Consider the following 21,655-nt stretch of genomic DNA (forward strand, 5'->3'; position numbering starts at 1 on the left):
CTTTGGAACTCTACACTTCCGCATAGACCCAGAAACCTAATGCCATTCTTGGATCCTTCTACTTCCCCTCCAAGTGTGTTGTGTAGACCAAGTGACAAGACAAAAACAAAATGGAAACCTGTGAAATGATTCTGGTTGCGCAATGTGAAAATAAGTTGTATGCCCCTTTTCTCAGCAATACTGTGTGACCTTCTGCTTATTCTTACAGTGACTTTACATATAACGTTCTGTCACTGGGAAGGAGCACGGTGACCAAGCGTTGATTTTTACTGTTTCAGGGAGAGTGCTCATCACCTTTACTGTAATGGATGGGCAGCAGCATAGCAATTTTAGTTTAGCACACTACTGCAGCTTGATTGTGTAAGTGGTCAGAGTACTCATTCTCTGGATTTCCTGGTTGATAGTGACCAACTATTCTCTAATGAATCATGATAGCTTACCTTACCCAGTTTTTGTTACAGCATGCAGCTAGGCAGTGTTAGTATTGCTAAGATAGCATTAGACAGGATTCATCCCTCTCTTCTGTCATACTTCCTCTTTGCCTTCATTTTGAACATTAAATGCCCCGAAGTCCATTAATCTAAATCTTAGTTCATGGCCTGCTCTCTTCATTTGATTACTCTAAATTCATTCATTTAGTTATCATGATAGTGTAATTAGTACATTTAATAGTAATTAGTACATTTGAAACATTCATTATAACATAATTAGTGCATATGAAGTATTAACAATTACAGTGACTTTTTTGCTTCTCTGTTACTGAATACTTCTATCTCTTCTTAAAAGTTAACATGAAATGTAATTGACTACATCGTTCCTGTTTTCATTGGTTTCTTTGGGTTTATATATAATGTGCTAAAAAAGTGCATTAATTCATTGCTTTCTGTCTTGATAAAATGATAATTGAGTGTATTTCCCCCTCAAGAGTTTATTAACGTGATTCAGTTTTTATTTACAAGTGAAAGCATTCAGCTTCACTTCAATTAGTAAATATTCTATTATATGGATAAAGTACAGGTTGCTCATTCTCATGTTTATGAGAAATTTAGATATTTCTGTTTATGGTTATTACAAAAATGTTGCTGTGAATACCCTCATACTTGCTACCAAGTCACATGTGGAAGTTGCTGCAGGTTATGGAAAGGAAATACTTGGCAATAGTCAATGCAAAGTTCACATTCCCAGGACAGTCCTAAATCACTCTCTCATGCTATTGTAACTGCTTTATTATTGGCAGTGTATGATGACATGTTTGGTCCTAACATTGATCTTACGACACTAATTTCTACCAAATGCCTGCCATGTAATGTGAGAGCTATGATTGGTGTTTTTTAATTCATATTACCCAAATTAGTAACAGTGTACAACTCTTACATTTAATGTCATATGTCTGTTTTCTGACCTTTCAGTGACAAGATTTTACAAGTCCATACCAAAGAATATACTTTTTAAAATATTTTCAGTTACTATATTATTTTATTCATAAAAATATATGCAGAGAGTAGAAAGAACCAATTTTCTTTTGAAAGTGCTTTCATAACTGATTTTTCACAGTTGATATTATTATTATTTTTTCATTTGACAGAACGATTCCGAGATTTACTACTGCCTCCATCTAGCCAAGACTCTGAGATTCTGCCCTTCATTCAATCTAGAAATTACCCCAAGTAAGTAATGGAAGTTCCCTGGGTGTTGAGAAGGGAAGGGTCAAATGCTGGCAGAAACTGATGCAAGGAAGGTGCAGTACAATTGCTCTGTGGGATTTGTAAAATTCCTGAGTGACCTAGCCTAACCAATTAGGATCTCACTTGTAATGTATGACCTTTGGCTCTTCACAAATGATGCAGAAGACCAAGCTCTGCTTCTAAGTACACTGAGCTGTGAGTGGGGAGTTGCTTCTCTGTGCAAGCAATGAGCCTCCTCTATAGTGATGCTGTATCATCAGTGGGTAGCTATTCATCTTATTCTCTATTTTCTATTCTTTAAATTAAAGGAGGAGTATTTACATAGAGATTGTCCTTGATTTTTTAATTCTTTTGTTGATTCATTGTAATGAACTTTTTTGGTCAGAAATATGTCGTATGACCTAAATATATTGTCTACCTTATTTTACATACAAAGGGCAATATCTATGGAGCAAACCATACCCAACATATACACATAATTCTCTAGCTAATATATGTTGTAAGATTTGGGAATTTGGGTGGACTCCAATTAGGTTGCATGGCTTCCTGTAATCTTTAGCATTCTTTGAACATGAAAAATCTAACAAACAGAGAATATAAAAATGCATTCTTAGGGAGAAAAATACCCATGAAGTAGAAAAGGTGATTTATTAATGAAATGTCTGTTTGTGTATGTGAAGGAAAGACAACATAGAGAAAGGAATACTAAGGGAAAGCCATTTGAAAAGCATTTCCTAATGATTCTGAGGAATACTGTTCTAAAATTTAACAAAGTTTCTTAATCACATCCTTAAATTCGTGAACTCTCATTTAACCCATTGCCAAAAACAGGGGTATCTGCTCTCCAGAACTCAAGCACAGACATTGCTCTATGGAAGTTCTCAGAGCCTGAATAGAAGTGACGGTTATAAGAACAAAACAAATGACTTTAGAAAAAGAACATGTACTGCAAAGTACATCTGGATGTGTAGTTTAGAGGAAAGAAGCAGGAATAACAACGTGGATTGCTCGGCCTCTGCTCGGGTCACCATCATTAGATCTGAAAAGATGTTGGCTTATGATACATATTTGAAGGATTTTTAGATTTATATTCTTGTCCTTACTTAAAAAAAAGCTTGTATGTGCAAAATGTTTGAGGAGATTTGACATAATTTAGAGTGGACATTAAATTGGATAAGTAAGTCAACAAAATGTGACCCCGAAGCTCTGGAAGGTTTACTGCAGATATATACAAGGTATTGTGAAAACACAGGAAGAAATTACTTCCACTCGCTTTCCCAAGGATTGAGCCCTGTGAGCAGCTAACCACCTACCTCAGCATTCACTGCTTATGAAGAGGAATGTTATTTATGATAGAATTCAGAATTGTTCTTTGGCTCGACTGCCAAAGAACAACCTTAATTGTTTGGACAGTAAAATCTGTGTCTCAACCCAGTCTCATTTCCCAACTGACTGCTTAAAAACATCTTCAAATGATAATATTGGGTAATATCTCTAAAGCATTAGTCCTCAGATGACCTTGTCAGGTTTCATCTCTTAACCAGATAATCTTCCTTTCTCTTCTCTGTATCTAGAGTTCTATTTCTAGAAATTCTCCCTCTCCAATAGTTTTTGTTCACTTATGAGTAATATAATTTTACCAAACTTTTATTATCATTGATAATAATGAAATATTAGTAACATATAGAACATATTTATGTAGGAATTATACTATGCATTTTAAGTGAATAATTCCATAAAATCTTTCTCATTTCCCTATTATTGTTAGTTTCCAATATTTTATGTCAAAGGATTGATAAGAAAACAAGTAAGTGTCATGACTAAGTCATGTGGTGTCCTTGGTTCTCTGTAATCCAAACTTATAGTTAATTATGTTATACTGACTCCCATTCATTCATCCCTCCATCTTTTTATCCAACCATTCATCAAACATGTATTGAATACATACCACATAACACTCCAATCATAATTACCAATAATATAAAAATGACTAGGGTACAGTTTATGTACTTGAGGGACCTAGAATCCCCAGAGGGAAAAGCAGAGTCAGCTTAATGTATAGATCATACTAATGTGTTGAGGCATATGTAGAATATTGAATTATATTAAGAAGAAAAAAGAAGTGCTCATCTAAGTATATAAAGTTTAAATTTGTCCTTGAGTAAAATTGTCCAGATGCAAGGTTATTTAGTGAAAACCAGGAGTATACAGTATATGAAGTCATTGGAATGCTTGAGGAACACCACCATCTGTTTGATAACTGTGTGGTACACACATCTATAGGCACACTCCAGAGAGGAGAATATATAGAGAAATGAAGATGGTTCAATCTGGTTTGCCATTTAAAGGAATTTGGGCTTTGTTACGATGGCAGTAGATAATCATGAGGAGGCTTTAGGCAATGAGAATAAAAACTTATTTATATTTTCATACGCTTACCATGGATCAAAAGTAAGAAACATAATCTCCATTTAAAAACTTCACATTCAAGTAGCAAGCCATAAAAGATCCATGACGTGCTGGTGATATGAAATATTCAGTTGCCATCATAGGCTGTCTGGAGGCATAATTAACAAAATGTAGAGGTTACTGACTAGACAGGTGAAGAGGAAAGAAATGGAGCAGTCTGAATTTGGGGTGACTGCAAGCCTTTTTACTGTCCTCATGAAGAGAAATGAGTGACAGTTTCTATGAGTAACTTTCTTTTCTCCTATATTTTGATTGGAAATAACAGAGATGCTTCCTCTTTATACTAATTTGAGGATGGCACAGTGCTTATTCTAATTGTATTTTGCACAGCTTTATGATATTGAAGAAAATGGTATAAAATCCCTGGCCTTTATAAAGAATGCTCATCCTATCCTTATTTCTGTCTCTATTCTGCACTTTCTCAACCCTAAGCCTTGCCTCAGAGCAGCAAGAAATCTCTGTGTGAGGTCGACTTACTGTCACAGGGAGCATTGTTCTTCCCAAGAAAGAAGACCTGTTCATAGGATCTCTTTGCAGGATGATTAGTCAGGATGAAGCCCTTTCTATTGTGTCCCTGCCTATGTGATATTGGTGCTATTCTAGAAATTTCCACAGCCACAACTATTCATGATGTTCTTTACAATACATAGACTCTTTTAATATTACCTTTCATTGTTGGGACTATAGAAATGACTCAATGGTTAAGAAAGAAACTTCATGGGGCTGGAGAGATGGCTCAGAGGTTAAGAGCACTGCTTGCTCTTCCAAAGGTCCTGAGTTCAATTCCCAGCAACCACATGGTAGCTCACAACCACCTGTAATGAAATCTGGTGCCCTCTTCTGGCCTGCAGGGATATGTGCAGACAGAATACTGTATACATAATAAATAAATAAATCTTAAAAAAAAAAAAAAAAGAAAGAAAGAAAGAAAGGAAGAAAGAAAGAAACTTCATGCTCTTGCTGATGATCTGAGTTTGGTTCCCAGTATTCACGTTATGTGGCTCACAACAGTCTATAAGGATTCTAGTACCTCAGACTTTCCACAAACTTCTGCACTTGCAACATGCACATATCTACACCGACATGCAAACACACAAAATCAAAAATAAAATAAATCTTTTTAAATTAATAAACAAAACAAGAATTATTATCTCTTGTCTTCTCATCCCTACATTGTGGACATTTGTACTGGTGGCATTCTAATACCTAGCTGGCAAGAGAACGGAAAATAGTAAATTTTTGACTTGTTTGTAGAATCTAATCATGAGTATTCCTGGTGCTACTGGTATTCTGTAGCCTAGAGAAGCAATATGTCAATAGGGAGTTACTCTATAATATTAGCAGGTAGTAAGTTCCACAGCCCCTGAGATTCAAGTCACAATTAAATTCTCCAGTCTTTGGAACTTTAGAAACCTGACAGACCACTAAAATCAAATGATTTTACAAAAACTGAAGCAGATTTTGAAAAAAAAAACTGATAACATATTAAGGTTCTGTTTAAGAGATACAATAAGTCAAGGAGCTAGTAGTTCAAAGTCAATAAGCAAACAAGAGGGCACCTTAGTGACTGACAGAGTAACTCAGACTTACTCATAAGAACTGGTTCCAGAGAAGCCATGTGAGTCACCTGGCTGGAGGGTTAGCCTGATGTCTGAGGATGCAGGTGTGTCTAAAGAGATGTGCATGTGTGATTTGGCATCTGCATCCTTGAGAGACACTGGCTTTGCTAGGTTGTCCTTCCTCTCTTATTATTACCTGCCAGACACCTTGAAGTGTGAGTGGACTTTAGGCTTATGAAGTTTTTGTTTGTTGGGGTCTTTGGTTTTGTTTCTGACTAGTAGATTGTCCTGAAACTCTTCCTTTGTGAAAAGATCTTAAAAATCTAGGTTGGTTGTGTTTCAGTGATAAAGTGCTACATGGCATGTGTGAAGCCTTGTCTTTGATTCCCAACATGGAAAGAAGAAAAAATATCTTAAATATCCCACGTTGATATCCTTGGGTAGAAACGACCCCATTTTAACATAACATTGTTTATTTATCACTCTTTAAAAATATTCTCAGCTCTAGACAAACAGAAAGTTATCAGAGTTAATCTATGTCCTCAGAAACAGTTGATGAAGTATATTCTATAAATGAATGTAAGTTCAAAGCCATTCTTAAGTTAAATGTGTTAATTCATAATGGATATAAGAATATAATTTCAAGAATATGCTTGTTTTAGGGCAGCTCCTTCCCAGAAAAAGTTTATCCTTATAGACTCTTGAGTGATGAAAGGTTTTTGTGAAGGATTTCTCAACAATTTACTAGTAGTGCTCCTTTCCTTAAGTGTATTTTGCTATCCAAATCTCCTAACAAGGTCTGTGCTTGTTTCTTTTGTACCTGTGTGTTTCCAGGCTCAGCGCCTCCTAGGTAGGCAAGTGTTTTACTGAAGTTTACCACTGGGTTAAGTCTCGGTCCTCTACAAAGTTTTAATCCAAATGTTACGGGCTTCGGGGACCTCCTCTGATCACTGTATGTAAAATAATCACCTGCAGCAGTTCAGCTCTGCTGGGGGTGTCAGGGATGCTGTTAGTGCTTCATGTCTTATTTTTATCCTGGATACTAACTTTGAATAGAGAATCTAGGGGTAGGGCCCAGATCTGTGTGTTTTATTAAGACCTCCAAAAAATTCTGATGCACATGTTAGTTTGCAATCCATTAAAGCAAGACAGTTTTTGAAGACCATCTCAGGCTTTTAATGCTCCCTGGCCACTTTTTACGGCTTTTACTGATGTAATTATCTCCTGAGTGATCTAAACTGCAAATCCATCTTCTCCTGGGGAGTAGTTAATCATAATCATTTTTCTCCCAGATGAAGAAGAAATTGTTACCTGATGGATGGTCTAGGACTGTGTGCCCTTTATTTCCCTAACCAAAATAAGTGGTGATTGACTGACATGATTAATGTCTAGTCATTAAGGAAAGGGCTACTGGAGATACATTCAAAAGGAATTTAGGAATGATCTTTTCTTTAAATAGAAATTGTGGTCTAGGAAAAATCTCTTGATGTCATGGAGTCTAAATTCCCATTACAATAAAATGGAAATTTATTTTGCCTGCTGTAACTTATTTTGTGATTCTGGATTGAAGGTATGTATAGAATAATCAGTACAGCTTCTGGGACAGATTAAACTTTTAAATAAACAGTTTTTATTTTGATGATATCTTGTTTTAGGCTCTGAGTTAAAACTCAAATATTTGTTGATTTTTTTTAATTCAAAACATTTTAGAAGAGAAGCCTCAAAAAACAAACAAACAAAAACAAAACCAATCACCTGTAACTCCAGTGCCAAGGACTCTGCTGCCTCTTCTGCACTCAAAGACAGCTGCATACACGTGGCATATTTGACATGCATACATGCACACAGGCACACAGGCGCACACACACACACACACACACACACACACACACACACACACACACATGAATAAAAATATCAAGTCTTAAAAAAAAGAAATGTAAATAATTTTTAAAAGTATGCTTTATAATAGCATAAAATGGTTGCATACAGATTATAAATATTTGTCATTAGTAATAATATCCTATTAGTAATAATAATATAATTTTTTAAAGTATGCTATGTATCAAAGTTCCATGTTAAAAGGCTTATTCGGTACTTAAAGTAGAAATGTATATTGAATATAATAAAGATATAATAAAGTAGAAATATAAATTGAATGTGGAGTTTTTTTTTCTTCTTTTCTGTATATATTACTCAATACCAGGAATTTTATTACAGTGGTACAAAACAGCCCAAGGCATATCACATTACTTAAATGAAGCATTAAGTCATTGTGAAAAGATGAACTTGCATGTGGCATTCAAAAAGGTAAAGTCTTAGAAGCAAGTGGCCTGGTGCTTGGAAGGGTCTGAGGAGTCAGAACTGTCATGATTATCCTCTGCTTTAAAAAGTAAATAAGGACATTTCCTAATTACACAACTATCTTTCTCCTCAGATTGTCAGAGGCAATCCATCGTTAATTTGCTGTAATATCGGTCTGATTTAGAGAGGCAACAGCAAATGCCAGGAGAGAAGACTTTTGAGAACTACTTCAAATAACTGTTTAATCAGCTCCATCTTTACAAACAACCAAACAATTTAGAAAATATGAGTGGGAACTATTTAAGGGAAAACATTTAGTAAAATGTAGAGTATGCAGATGTAGTTTGGGGTGAGCCATGGAAATATATGGCTCCTTCTCTTAGATATGCTGTTCTTCATAATAGAATGTTTCATCATTCATCAACTGAATTTTAAAAATAAGTCCATATTTCAGTTGCAGTTTTGTAGAAGTGAACACTTGCATTTAATCTCTATAATCTTGTCACATATATAACAGTGGTAAAATCTAGGTACTAAAGGCCACTACTATTAATAATGAAAGCCAAGGTATACTAGGTCTCATCAGGTGACTAGTGATTGTGTAATCATCCTTTCCCTTGACCATTGGTTGAGCACTGTGTGTGTGTGTGTGTGTGTGTGTGTGTGTGTGTGTGTGTAGTGTGTATAATGGTGGGAGACTTAGCATTGGATACTAACTTACAGTTAAGAATCAAAGTACTAACATACAGTTAAGAATCAAAGGTTCTTCTGTGCTGCTGTGCAGTCAGGTAACAGAAGGTAATGGGTGCTGTATACTTTTAAAGATAATATAAAGGATTCTGAATATATTCACAGTAGTAAAGCAATAAACGTTTGAACTATATATGACTAAGCTGATTAAAATATTTCATAGTAAATTCAGGTTTCAAAATATTACATGGGACCTCGTTTATATATATGACTTATGATTCAATATATCAATTTATAACAAATTGTTAAAAGTGTTTCAAATGAGAAGCTACTGATTCTCAGAGATCCATCATAGCAAATCCCTACCATCCCCGTCTTGTTTTGAGCTTAGTCCATTTCTTCTGTTTATGCTGTGCCTCATCCGACTAGCATACTATACACTGATATCATAAGTAGAAACTATCACTGATGTTTGTGTTGCATTCTACAATTCCTAACAGGTTTTCTCTGTGTCATCGTATCTTGTCTCTTTTATAGATGAACGAAATGAATTTGAGTGAGGTCAAGTAGCTCTCATCTGTGATCTCATTCCTAGTAAATGACTGGAACTTCAAGTTCTAGTGTTCATGTTCAAAGATATTACAAAACACCAGAGAAGAGCTGTGTGGCGAGGGAGGAGGATGTGTTGTTTTGGAAGCAGACAATTAGCAAAAGTCTTTCATGTTTCCTCTCACTTATTTGTTGATGAAATAAAGTATAAATATTATTGCTGAAGTTTGTCAAGAAGATCTCCTCATATAATATCAGTGCATTCAATTAATTTATTTGTTATTTCACTCATTTGATGTGGCATTCAGATTGAAATGTAAAAATTTATAGGGTGAGTCTCAAGTAATTGTTGGTCTTGAAACAAAAACATCATCATCATACACATAATTCACACAGAGTTCATGTTTGTTGAGTAAATGTAAGGTGTAAGTTAAATAGAATAAGAATTGTACATATATAATTAGGTAAGGTATTTAGTAGTAGAGTGTCTTCCTACATTACACATATCAACTTTGGTGATTGTTTCTTTAGGTAAAAAGGGGTTTTCATTTCTTCCTTCACTACATACATTATTTTTCAAAAGCAACATTAGCAAGTTTTTTCTCAGGATAACATACCTGTATTTCCTAGGGTGGCCTAAGTTCTGTCAGTGTGAACAGTTAACCTTGGAATAGCACAGCAATGTGGTGCAATGTGATGCAGCATCCTCTGTGGATGCAGTAAATCTCTAAGATGGCATCCTTCAAGCAACAATGCAGAGATTCAGTCTGTTTCTCATTTCTGGGCCAACACATGGTTTTTAGTTACCAAAGATGGGAAACAACATATGCTTGTCACAGAAATAACAAATTGCTTGTATCTAGAACTATCCATATGACCCAAAACACTCACAGATACCCGGAAAATAAAGTCATTTGTGTAAAAGTTAAAAGCAACATCACATATAAGTAATGAGTAAGTACTGTGAAGCCCAGAATTCTAAGAAATGTTTATTAATGAATTGATTTTTACATAATTTGACAGACACCTAACCATTTACTCCACATGTGATAGTCTTAGGTGGCTGTTTATTTAAGTGCCCCCCAAATATAAATGATATGTAGACAACTTTCTATACAGGTATACTACTTGAAAAGATAAATAATAGAGAAAAGTTATAAAATGGCAGTGTCTTATATACATAGGGTCTATCTTTTTTTCTTATCAAGATATCTGAAATGATACAAACCATAAAAGTACAGTCATTTTAAAATCATCACAGATAACACTTTTGACCATAAAAGTGAACCTTTCAGACATGGAGGATGCAGAAGGCAAGGTGAAATGGAAGAATCACAGCACCCAAGTGAGACAGCTTTTCATAAGGAGCCTTTCCAGTTCCAAATTCACTTGTACAACATCTGCCAAAATAACCACACAGTCAAAACAAATGAATGGAATTTGAGAAATGCAGTGTTTTGACTGGACATTTGCTTCCCTGAATAAAATTAATGTTCTGTTATTAAGAAAAGAAGGATGGATACTAAGTAGACAATTCATGATTCCTGTTTGAAGTTAAGGATAGTATTACACACACACACACACACACACACACACACACACACACACACATACACACACACACTTATGTAAGCACCCACCAAGGAACGACAATTTCTATTGTGATTTCTTCATTATTTCCTGTATTTATTAATTTAACTAGAGCAAGAAAGGGAACAATGTTAGAATCTCCTCATGTGATTTTCTGTCCCCATAGAGTATATGTGAGTAAACATGTCTGGTGGAGTATTTGCTACTGAAAGATACACTATTCAGTTTCAACATAGTGAATAGACTAGTATTTTCATTTTGTCAGTTATTACAATGAAATATGACCAGAGCTTTAACTGATCACTACTTTTGCAGAATAGATTTTCCTACACTTTCCTAAACTTTTATTTAGTTTAGAAGTGGAAGGAAGTTCTTGTTTTACTACCAGTAGTTCTAAACAGATTGCTTGTTCTTTTGGACTTGTCACTATAAAAAAACAATGAAATAAGGCCCGAGCCATTATAATATATAGAATTTGGATTCAGCATGAATGGTAAATGTTATAGGAAATTAATTTATTTTCTTTTTTCCAACCTTTGTCTGCCTTTTTCCCTAGGTTGTACGTTGATGGTCCTTTTGGAAGTCCATTTGAAGAGTCGCTGAACTATGAAGTTAGCCTCTGTGTGGCCGGGGGCATTGGGGTCACTCCATTCGCATCGATACTAAACACTCTGCTGTATGTCACTTTGATTTATTTTATTACTATAAATAGAGAAATACCAATATTCTAACAGTTCTACTTTACATAGAAAGTTGTTTTTTAGAGAGTTTTCCCTCTCACTATCCAAGAAATTCCATTTCCTAATTAGTGAAGGGAAAAATTCAGTAACTCTCAGTACATGGTCTGTAGCTCCCAGCATGCTCCCTGTAAAAAGAAATCCATCTTCTTTTCCTGTGAAGAGTTACTCACCTCCAGACCTCTTTCTTGACCTCAGGGTGGTACCATTGTTTATTCATTTGGTCAAAAATTATTTTGGGGTGATCTTATGCCAATTAATCTTAGAGTTGCTGGGGATAAAACAATAAATGAAAATGTAGACTCTTCTGTTAGAAAGTTTACATTCAATCAGGGCAACTTAAAATAAAGTAACAAATTGATACAGTGGATTATTTCTGAAAATATCAAACACAAAGAAAAACTAAGAATCAGTATTTTAGAAGAGGGAGGCAGAAAGAAAACAGATTATAGAGTCATTGATTGAAATGTCCTCTTTTGGATAATACAAAATTGCAATTATGCCTCTCTGAGACTGCAGAAGAATGAGTATATCAATAGTAAGGTGTGGATGAAGGAGGGGCTCTGGTGGTCTTACCCTTCATTGCCAAACTACATGCTACTGATAGACTCAGGGAGAGAGAGAGTCATTGTCAGGCTCCAATGGACAGTTTAATCCTGTGGTCACACAAATGGCTTTGGTTAAATTAAATGGATCACAGATCAAAACCAAAAGTCATGAATTTAGGTAAAGAACTGAAAGGAAAGTAAGGAGAGCTGATAGTGATGGAGGGAGAGAGGATAGGATTGGGGGGAGCGTGACCAAAATGCATTAAATATACATGTTTGAAAGAACTTAATAAAAGAAAACTTATAAGCCAAAAAAAGTTGAAGAGTATAAAAACAAACGTCTGGGGTAATATAAGAGTATGATCAGGAAAAAATTTTATAAGAAGATGATGAACATATCATCACCTCATCCCTTCATTTATTAGCAAATTTGGAACAGACTGAAGAAAAGAAATGTCAAAGTTGAGATTGCCCAACTGGGAAATATTCTTAGTATTTTAGTTCCAGAATTATAAACAAAGGTTAATTCATCACCATAAAAACAGAAAGTGACAGCAAAAAGGTGCTTCCAGATCGCTTCCATTAACGTCTCAAGTAGACAAAATTCACGTTAAAATGTGTGAGGGAATGTTTTAAAAAGAAGAGGAGGAGGAGGAGGAAAAGGAGAAGAAGCAGCAGCAACAGCAGCAGCAGCTGCAGCAGCTGCAGCAGCAATATTCCTTTGGCTTAGTTAGGAGGGTCAAGAATTCAAGATAGATAAACTTGGGCTACATAGTTGGCTAAAACACATAATATAAATGAAAATTATTTTTGAATAATATGTTATTTTATTTTCAAATATTTTACAAGATGTGATTTGGGGACATGTTGGAGACTCCTACAAAAAAACATGTTCTAATCCTGTAGTTGGAAGATTTCCTGTGTCCTGGCCTGCTGGCTGTCTGGACAAATCTCCTCCACTCAAATTCCCCAAATAAACACACAGAGGCTTATATTAATTATAACTGCATGGCCATGACTCAAGCCTTTTGCTAGCTAGCTCTTGTATCTCAAATTACCCCTTAACTATTAATCTATGTACAGACACGTTCCCTGGCTTTACCTGTGTCCCATTACATGCTGCTCCTTGGGTATCTGGCTGGTGTCTCCTGACTCAGCCTTCTTCTTTCCAGAGAAGTGGAAGAGGAAGAGGAGGAGAAGGAGGAGAAGCAGCAGCTACAGCAGTAGCAACATCAGCAGCAGCTGCAGCAGCAATATTCCTTTGGCTTAGTTAGGAGGGTCAAGAATTCAAATAGATAAGCTTGGGCTACACATCTAGACCAAAACTCATAAATGAAAGCTATTTTTGAATAATATTTTATTTCACTTTCAAATATTATACAGGATGTGATTTGGAGACATGTTGGAGACTCTTACAAAATTAAGCATGTTCCAATCCAGAAATCATTTGTTTCTGACAGCACATTACAAGTTATTTTGATACTTAGTATTATGAAAAATGGAACATTTTCTTAACCTCAAGTCTGCTTCATAGTCATAAGTAGGCATCCAGACTTGGAATTGAAAGTGACTGGAATGTATTACATAGTGTGTGGTTGTGAAATCTTTATTAAATGATTATTATGAAATGGATAAACAACCAAGTTTTTGGAATGGTTTTTGCCTAAAAGTGAGGGCAAGTCCGAATGAAATGACCTTTTGATCCCTGCACAATGATACAGTTCACTAGAATAGAGAGCTTGTTTTTCTGGGACTCATGAGCCAGTGTTCTTCTGATCCAAGAGTTCAATTTCTGGTCTTGAAGTGGAAACAGGTGATGGGTATATAATGTTAACAAATTTAGCAGTTGGTGACATCGTAAGTCAATGTATTGTTTACCATAACGGACAGTAACAGTAAATATTGTGTAACATACTGACTTGGAAGTAGCTGGGTTTTGGGTGTGTTTGTTTGCTCCCTGTTGGTTCCTTATGAATGAAACTCTTTGAGAATATGTGGATTTTGTACTGTTTATGCAGTACCAGTCACAGCTTCACTCTATTGATTTTAAAGGGATGACTGGAAGCCGTACAAGCTAAGAAGACTGTACTTTATCTGGGTGTGCAGAGACATCCAATCATTCCAGTGGTTTGCAGACTTACTCTGTATGTTGCATAACAAGGTAACATCAGGATGGTTTTTATTTTTTTACTTACGTCATTTTCTAAACAGTATTTATTTTTATATTTTAAAAGCAAAAAATGCTTGCTGTAGAATAAAAAAATCTCTTAAATCTAAAACAAAAGGTAACATCTAATAAAAGCAGACTTACACCTTCTGAGATGTGAATGTTTATTAATATATGTCTTTCTATAACATACCTGAACATGAATTTCTGCATTATAACATAAAACACTCAACATAGTTGTGCATGCACATAGCTAGAAGGGATGAGAGAAGAGAGATGAAAGGACCATCAGAGACACTACAGGATCTTCTGAGCTCAGTTACAATAAATTTGTCCCATATTTTTGTTTTAATATTATAGTCAGCATGTTTCTTGATCCACTATACACAATTAAAAGTCTTTTTTTTTTCATTTCTTACTCAGAAATGATATGCATTCTTCACCTGTCCTACCAGTAGTACTTTGCATTCCTTTATACCTATATTTATTTTAATTGTATATGTAAAACCTCTATCAGTATTACACATGTGAAGTACTTGCTACAGATACATCAAATCTATTGAATAAAGTTAAATCTCTCTTGCTAATTTACCTACCAAGTCTATGTCACTATAATTATGAAAGTTCTAGCATATTATTTATATTTTTCTTCAAATTATTTTAAAACTTACTACTACATCTTTTTTTTTTTTTTTTTTTTTTTGAGACAGGGTTTCTCTGTGTAGCTTTGTGCCTTTCCTGGATCTTGCTTTGTAGACCAGGCTGGCCTCGAACTCACAGAGATCTGCCTGGCTCTGCCTCCCGAGTGCTGGGATTAAAGGCATGTACCATCACTGCCTGGCTTATTGCTACATGTTAAATGTTGTTTTTCTGAGTAAGCATAGAATCAATTTATTGTCTTTACTGATATGGAGAAGTTCATGGCTCCCTGTTACTGACTTACTTATCAATTCCTTAATTATGGCCTCTTTGTAACTGTAAAAAGTTCTTCATTGATTATCATTCACATGCTTCATTGCAATATGTTTTTCTTCATGGAGTCAGTCTTGATATCATCCAGCAAATATCATTAACTATCAACTGTGAATAGGATCTGTCTTAGGAGCTAAAGATCTATCAGGTAACAAAATAAAGCCAAGCTTTTTATCTTTATTGTATTAGTAGTAGGATAGACAACTAAACCAGTAATGTGCAGGATTCTCTAATTCTGTGATTCCAATTTGGGCCAAAAAGAAAAGGAAATTAGAAGCATATCAATATTGTTGACAGAGGGTCTGTTTATTTAAGGAGTGTGTTTAAGTATGTCCACCAAACCAAGTGCTCTTATGATACAGACTAGTCAAAAATCTTGGTAACAAAGTCAAGACAGGGGACCCAACATTCCAGGAAGTGCTGCCATTCAGTCATATGCTTAATGCAATAGAAGAAGAGAGGGGAGGTCTTTAACAAGAAAAGGCAAGAGATGCAACAGGAGAGTTGTGTGCATGTGTGCCTATGTAGGGGTGTGTGTGCACGTGTTTTATACATGCATCTGTATTCATGTATGTGTGGGTGCCTGTAGTACTCTAGGCAAAGCAGACTTTTTGTTTGGAAAAAAGAGTTTTAAATACAAATCTAGTATTACTGGAGATGTAGACTCTTACAAAGTGGTCTTAGAAGCATTATTCACAATATTCCAAATATGCAAACATCTCATATATGCCTAATGGAAAAACAAAATGCAGTGTATTTATACATTAAAATTATTTAACCTGAAAAACTAGAGGATTCCCACACATGCTAAAACTTGGTTGGACCCTGGAAATACTCTGATAATTGAAGTAATGGAAGCCACATGTGAAGGGACAAATACGTTATGGCACCATTTACATGAGGTACTTGGAATAGTTCACTTTGTAGTTAGTTAATGTGGAATAATCGTTTCCAGGTGAGAGAGGAAAAGGAAAAGCTGGTGTTTCACTTTTTCTAGATGACTGCTTTGCCAGTGTATCTCTTGCCTCATTCAGTTTTCCTTGAGGAAAGTCAGCAGTGGATGAGTGTAAAGCATGGGTACAGGTTTACTTTTTCTTCTTCAGGTTTGTTTTCATATCATGAAAATTCTGTATCCCTATTGTCTTTTTTTAATGAAAATTCCTTGTTTTGCTGGGTGAAGGCATGGATTAAAATGTAGGGCCTTGTAGAAAATAAAATAAAGGATTTACAGGTATAAGATAGTGCTTAGCATGGTTTATGATGTGTCTTTAAGTGTAGATGGTTGTTTTGTTCCACCACCACAACCACCACCACCACCCCTAAATATCAGCAGTAGATCAGAGCAAGTTAGGAATGTAAGAACCTGTCACCTGTCATCTGTGTGTCTGTGTATTTTTTAATCACCTATCAACTCCATGAATACTTGTGTTTTATTATATTTACTATGATAAGCCAAATTATCTCTTGTGTTATTGAGTCACATATGCTAGGTAGAAACTGAGTACTTGGAAAGAACTTAAATGAGTCTTTTCAATTTTATGTTTTATCAGCTTTGGCAAGAAAACAGACCTGACTATGTGAACATCCAGCTGTACCTCAGTCAAACAGATGGAATACAGGTATGTGGCTGCATGTGTTTGTTAATTAAATGGGCCCCTTGATAACAGAAAATTTACTAGAAGAGCTGTGCTGGAAGACAGTTTTTGCAGAAGGTCTGAGCAGAGGTTTCCTAGAGGAAAGCCTCTGTTGGAATCTGTCCAGGAAACTCGTAGCTTGTCCTTGAAGTCAAGCCTGTTGTGCCTTTCAGTTCTCCACACAGCACGCTGAAGCAAACCTTTTAATTCCATCTTTCCTCTTTGGGGTTATTTCAAGTTCTGTATTTCTAGGGAGACCTCCTTTTCCATAGAGGGAAGGTTTGCTATGGTGAGAAAAGATTAAGTCATACCCAATTAAACTTATTCCATCCCAGAGGAATCTGACATAGAAACAGAGCCACCATGCATTGTTTACTATAAGAGCGACTATGCTGAGGATTTTCCTTATATCATTTTGTGTCATCTAAACTAATTGGTACAATTAGTCTGCTATTAGTGTCTATATTTTGATGTGAAACAAACTGTTTGAAAATATCAGATAGCTGTATAATGTGGGGAATCTTGGTGTATAATGGTGTAAATCTTGTATTTCCAGAATTACAAAAAAAAAAAAAAAACTCGGTGTGTGTGTGTATTTGTGTGTGTGTGTGTGTGTGTATTTGTGTGTGTGTGATTTCCCTCTGATTGTTCACTGTCAATTAAGAAGCAGTGTTTATTCTTTGCAAGAATGATCCCATTAACCATCATTGGTTGATAGGGTGGAGATTTAGAACTCTACTGTCTTGGGATGTCTTGTCTAGAGTTATTTCCCTAAATTTGTGATAACAATTTGTGTTAATTTACTCATGTAATGAGTAGAATATGATAACTGTACTTAGGTACAAACATATGGCAGGACATTTAATTTTGAACCTATTTAATAGGAATGTGATGAACTGGAATTTGTTCTTTATCTTACTTTAAATTCATTAAAAATGATGCAAATAACTAAGATCTAGGTATGTCAGCAATTTGTAAAAATGACATTCAAAAGGATACTGAATTTTAAAGGAGAAGAAAATGCAAGTGGCATTTTGAAATAATTGTACTTCACAGATTTCCATTTCTTACCTTTTGTCATAGGAATTTGGAAAGCAGATATAGGCTAGGTGAATTCATATAAGAGAAATGCGCTATTTATCGAAAGTTATGTCTTATAAAACATGTGCTTCTTTTTTGACAGAAGATAATTGGAGAAAAATATCACACACTGAATTCTAGGCTTTTTATTGGACGCCCTCGGTGGAAGCTTTTATTTGATGAAATAGCAAAATGTAACAGAGGGTAAGTAATGTACCTCATAAAATTGACATGAGACTGAAGATCAAATTAAAATATTCCTGGCCCATCCCATGAAATGTTTAAAGATGAATTGCCACTGTGTTTACAAATTACAAAGTCATTTGAACATTCAGTTTCAATCAAAAGATGACATAAGTTAGTTACCACCCTAAAAGCTGGGAATACTGAATAATTAAAAATTAATTTAGAAATACTTGGTGAATTAGATTCACCTACCTACTTTTAGATCTGTGTGCTCACTTTAACTTGAATATTTATTTTCAGGGTGTATTTCAAACAATTCAGGGTAAAAGATTTTCAATGTCATTTTGGTGAACAAGGGAACATCATCAATACATATAACAGTAGTTACATTCAGAAATTACATTTTTGTACTTTACTATCAGACTGAAGTTTTTTTCAAAGATTTTATTTTAAGGTTAACTCTTCAAACAAGAATTATTTCCAAATGCATTTTTCCTTCTTACAAGCTGTAGTTTTATCAAGAATCATAATGTTATAGATGTGACTGTGATCTGAAGAACTAACTGTGAAAGGAAAGGTATTTACGTTGGAACAGACAAACCAGTCCATGGGTCATCACTGAATTTACAATAGTGAAGTGCAGTTACCATAAACTATGGAAAATACTTTCGAAAACTTTGCCCATAAACATCTAAGTTTATAACATGAGTTTAGTTTTTTGATCTTTCATAAGTTGTACTAAACATTTTGCAGATGTGGACATTTCATTATTAATTACTTTAAACATATATGCTGGTATAGAAATATATTAACTCCTTGGTTGAAAAAATGGTGCTTGCATAAACTCTTAGATAGCATTTGGACATTGTACATTTACCTAAAATTTGAATTGCTGTTTAATTCATTAACCCATTGAATTCTCTCAGAATCTGATTTATTTTTATAATTGAAAAAGTTATACCTTCATTGCTAAATTGATATCACTTCTGTATCAAGTAGGCATATAAATTATAATTTTGTTTTTAAAGTACCTTAGGAACAGCTTGTTCATTGGCTAATATTTTTCCTTGTGATAACTAATATGTACATTCAATTAGTGATATAGACATTTTTGGAGGTGTGTATCACTGGGGATGTTCATCCTTGTGAAAGCATCATGTAATGCATACTTATATATTACTATACATTATTATTAATTATTATCTCATTATGATAATATTATAATTATTATTAGAAGTATATTATATGGTTCACAAAACAGTCAAACTGTATCAAATTGAGCACAAACTCATGAACAATGTGCTGTACTTATATATTAATGACAGCTGTAGTATCATTAGGTGAGGGGAAATTTAATTCTGTTTTCATGTCATGTGACCACAATCATGTTTTTGATTAATCTTTGATTGAAATGTCACTATGTGGTGAAAGAATGTAGTTGAATAATTTATAATTTTAATAATACATTTTTATATAGAAAGGGTATTAAAGCAAACGAACATGCTTATAATATGTGACATATCTCCAGATCTCTATATGAGTTTATCTATACATGTGTTTATTTAGATAGACATAGAATAGAGTCCAGTGTTCCCAGTGCTATTATCAATAAAGCGATATAAGTTTAAAGGAAGCACAAGAGAAAATAATGTAGCTAAAAGTCTTAGTAAACCAGACATTTCTGAGGCTGCTGCAGTTTTACAGTAACTCTCTTTTGAAAGAAAGTAAAAGGAGTATACTCTACAATAACAAAATGTGCAGTATAAAAAATATATACAAACATGCTCATTTATCATCAAGTATTATATATCATACACAATAATTTTCATCATCAAGAATTTTTTAGTTTGTCTCCATGTTATGGGACCACAGTCATATGCATGATTTTTTTTGAAATTCCATTATATGCTAGATGAATGTAGATGAAAATTTTATAATTTTAAAAATGCATTTTGATGTATACAGAGGTTATTGATTCTAAGTGCATAGGCCATCTTGAAAGACCAAAAGCTTTATAGAGGACCTCCAAGCCATGAATGCATGGTTGATAAGATGTACTGAAAAGATCACTAACTCAGTGTGGCCTATGACTGCACCCTCAGAGATTTTGTTTCAGAAGTTATAATTGGAAGTCAAAGGAGCCAAACTTATAAAGAATTAAAGCTACCCATGTGGTTCAAGTTAAGGCATGTTTGAAATTCCTTCAGTTGCTTTCTCTTTCCTTTGATAAACTACTTTTCAAGTGAAGAGAGAGTGGTTATTTATTATATCAAAGCAGAGATACTTTGTAATATTCATGTTTTTAGTAAAGGTGAACAATGTAAAAAAATGTCAGCCTAGTTTTGAACACATTCTTTTCCCATCATTCTCCAGTGTCAGCTACACTAGGTGTGATAATTTTGCCTGACTTATCTGGCCCTTGGTATAGACACTACATTATTATTTACTGAATTCTGGAGAACATTCTTTTATATTTTTCCATTCCACATTGCTAAAAACTTTAGCAGTTTCCTTAGCTCAACTCTGAATCCATACCCCAGTGTGTTGGCTCTCTCACAAGGAATCAGGTCGAGATTATCAGCTCCTTCCATTAGTTTGTGGGACTTAATATTTGTCATTAAATTTATATTTTAAAATGATTTTGTATGTTTATTAGTTCCTTTCTTGTGAAATTGGCATAAGAAGAATGAATTGCACCAGCTACTGTTCACACTATAAATTGCTCTTTGCTGTGTGTATTAAGACATGCATGTGAAATTAATTATTTTAATGCGTTTTATATAGCACAGTTGGAAATAATAGGGGATGAATACCACATAAATAGAAAGTTTCACTTAAAACCTTTGGTTAACTTCAAACTTAAAAGTCACTGAAACAACAAAATAAAAATAGAGATGACTAATGCATACATTCAGCTTTTTAACACTCTGTGATGGACAATTTTTTTTTTCATTTTTTTTTTATTAAACCAGTGACATCCCTTTGTTTAGTATATGATATAGATTGAAAATTGAGATGAAACTATCTATGTCCAAGAGATGGCAACTGTTAATTCATGTTAGGAATTATTACAGAAGCTCTTGAGTACCAGTGTGCATGTCTTAGTGGTGATTAGGTTTTGGTCATCTTGACACCAGCTTGGGTCATTTGAGAAGAGGGAACCACAGTTGAGTAAATGCCTTCATAATATTGGCCCACAGGTGTATGGGAGCATTTTCTTGACTAATGATTGATGGGAGAGGGCCCAGTCTCTGTGGGAGGTGCCACCCCTAGGCAGATGTTGCTGGGTGTATAAAAGGGCAAATTAAGGAAGCCCTGGTGAGCAAGCAGTGTTCTTCCATGGTTTTGGCTTCAGTTTCTGCATCCAGTTGTGGCCCTGAGTTCCTGCCCCAACAACCCTTCATGAGTCTACAAACTGTAAGGAATCATTTCCTCCCTAAGTTGTTTTTGCTCACTGTGTTTCTCATAGCAATGGAAAATAAAAT

The 21,655-nt window shown here is 34.7% G+C and overlaps 1 protein-coding gene across 6 annotated transcripts in view; it reads left to right on the forward strand.

Moving 5' to 3' along the window:
* The window catches only part of Nox4 (NADPH oxidase 4), a 126,292-nt gene that overhangs the window by 92,554 nt on the left and 12,083 nt on the right, over positions 1-21,655 (forward strand). For all 6 annotated transcript variants that reach the window (XM_006995719.4, XM_015989144.3, XM_076546686.1 and 3 more), the window contains 5 exons: positions 1,586-1,667; positions 11,403-11,522; positions 14,184-14,292; positions 16,821-16,889; positions 18,088-18,188. In XM_006995719.4, the coding sequence (XP_006995781.1) occupies positions 1,586-1,667; positions 11,403-11,522; positions 14,184-14,292; positions 16,821-16,889; positions 18,088-18,188 (481 nt within the window). The remainder of the gene's footprint in view (positions 1-1,585; positions 1,668-11,402; positions 11,523-14,183; positions 14,293-16,820; positions 16,890-18,087; positions 18,189-21,655) is intronic.

This window comes from Peromyscus maniculatus, chromosome 1, assembly GCF_049852395.1.
Source record: "Peromyscus maniculatus bairdii isolate BWxNUB_F1_BW_parent chromosome 1, HU_Pman_BW_mat_3.1, whole genome shotgun sequence".
Lineage (NCBI taxonomy): Eukaryota > Metazoa > Chordata > Mammalia > Rodentia > Cricetidae > Peromyscus > Peromyscus maniculatus.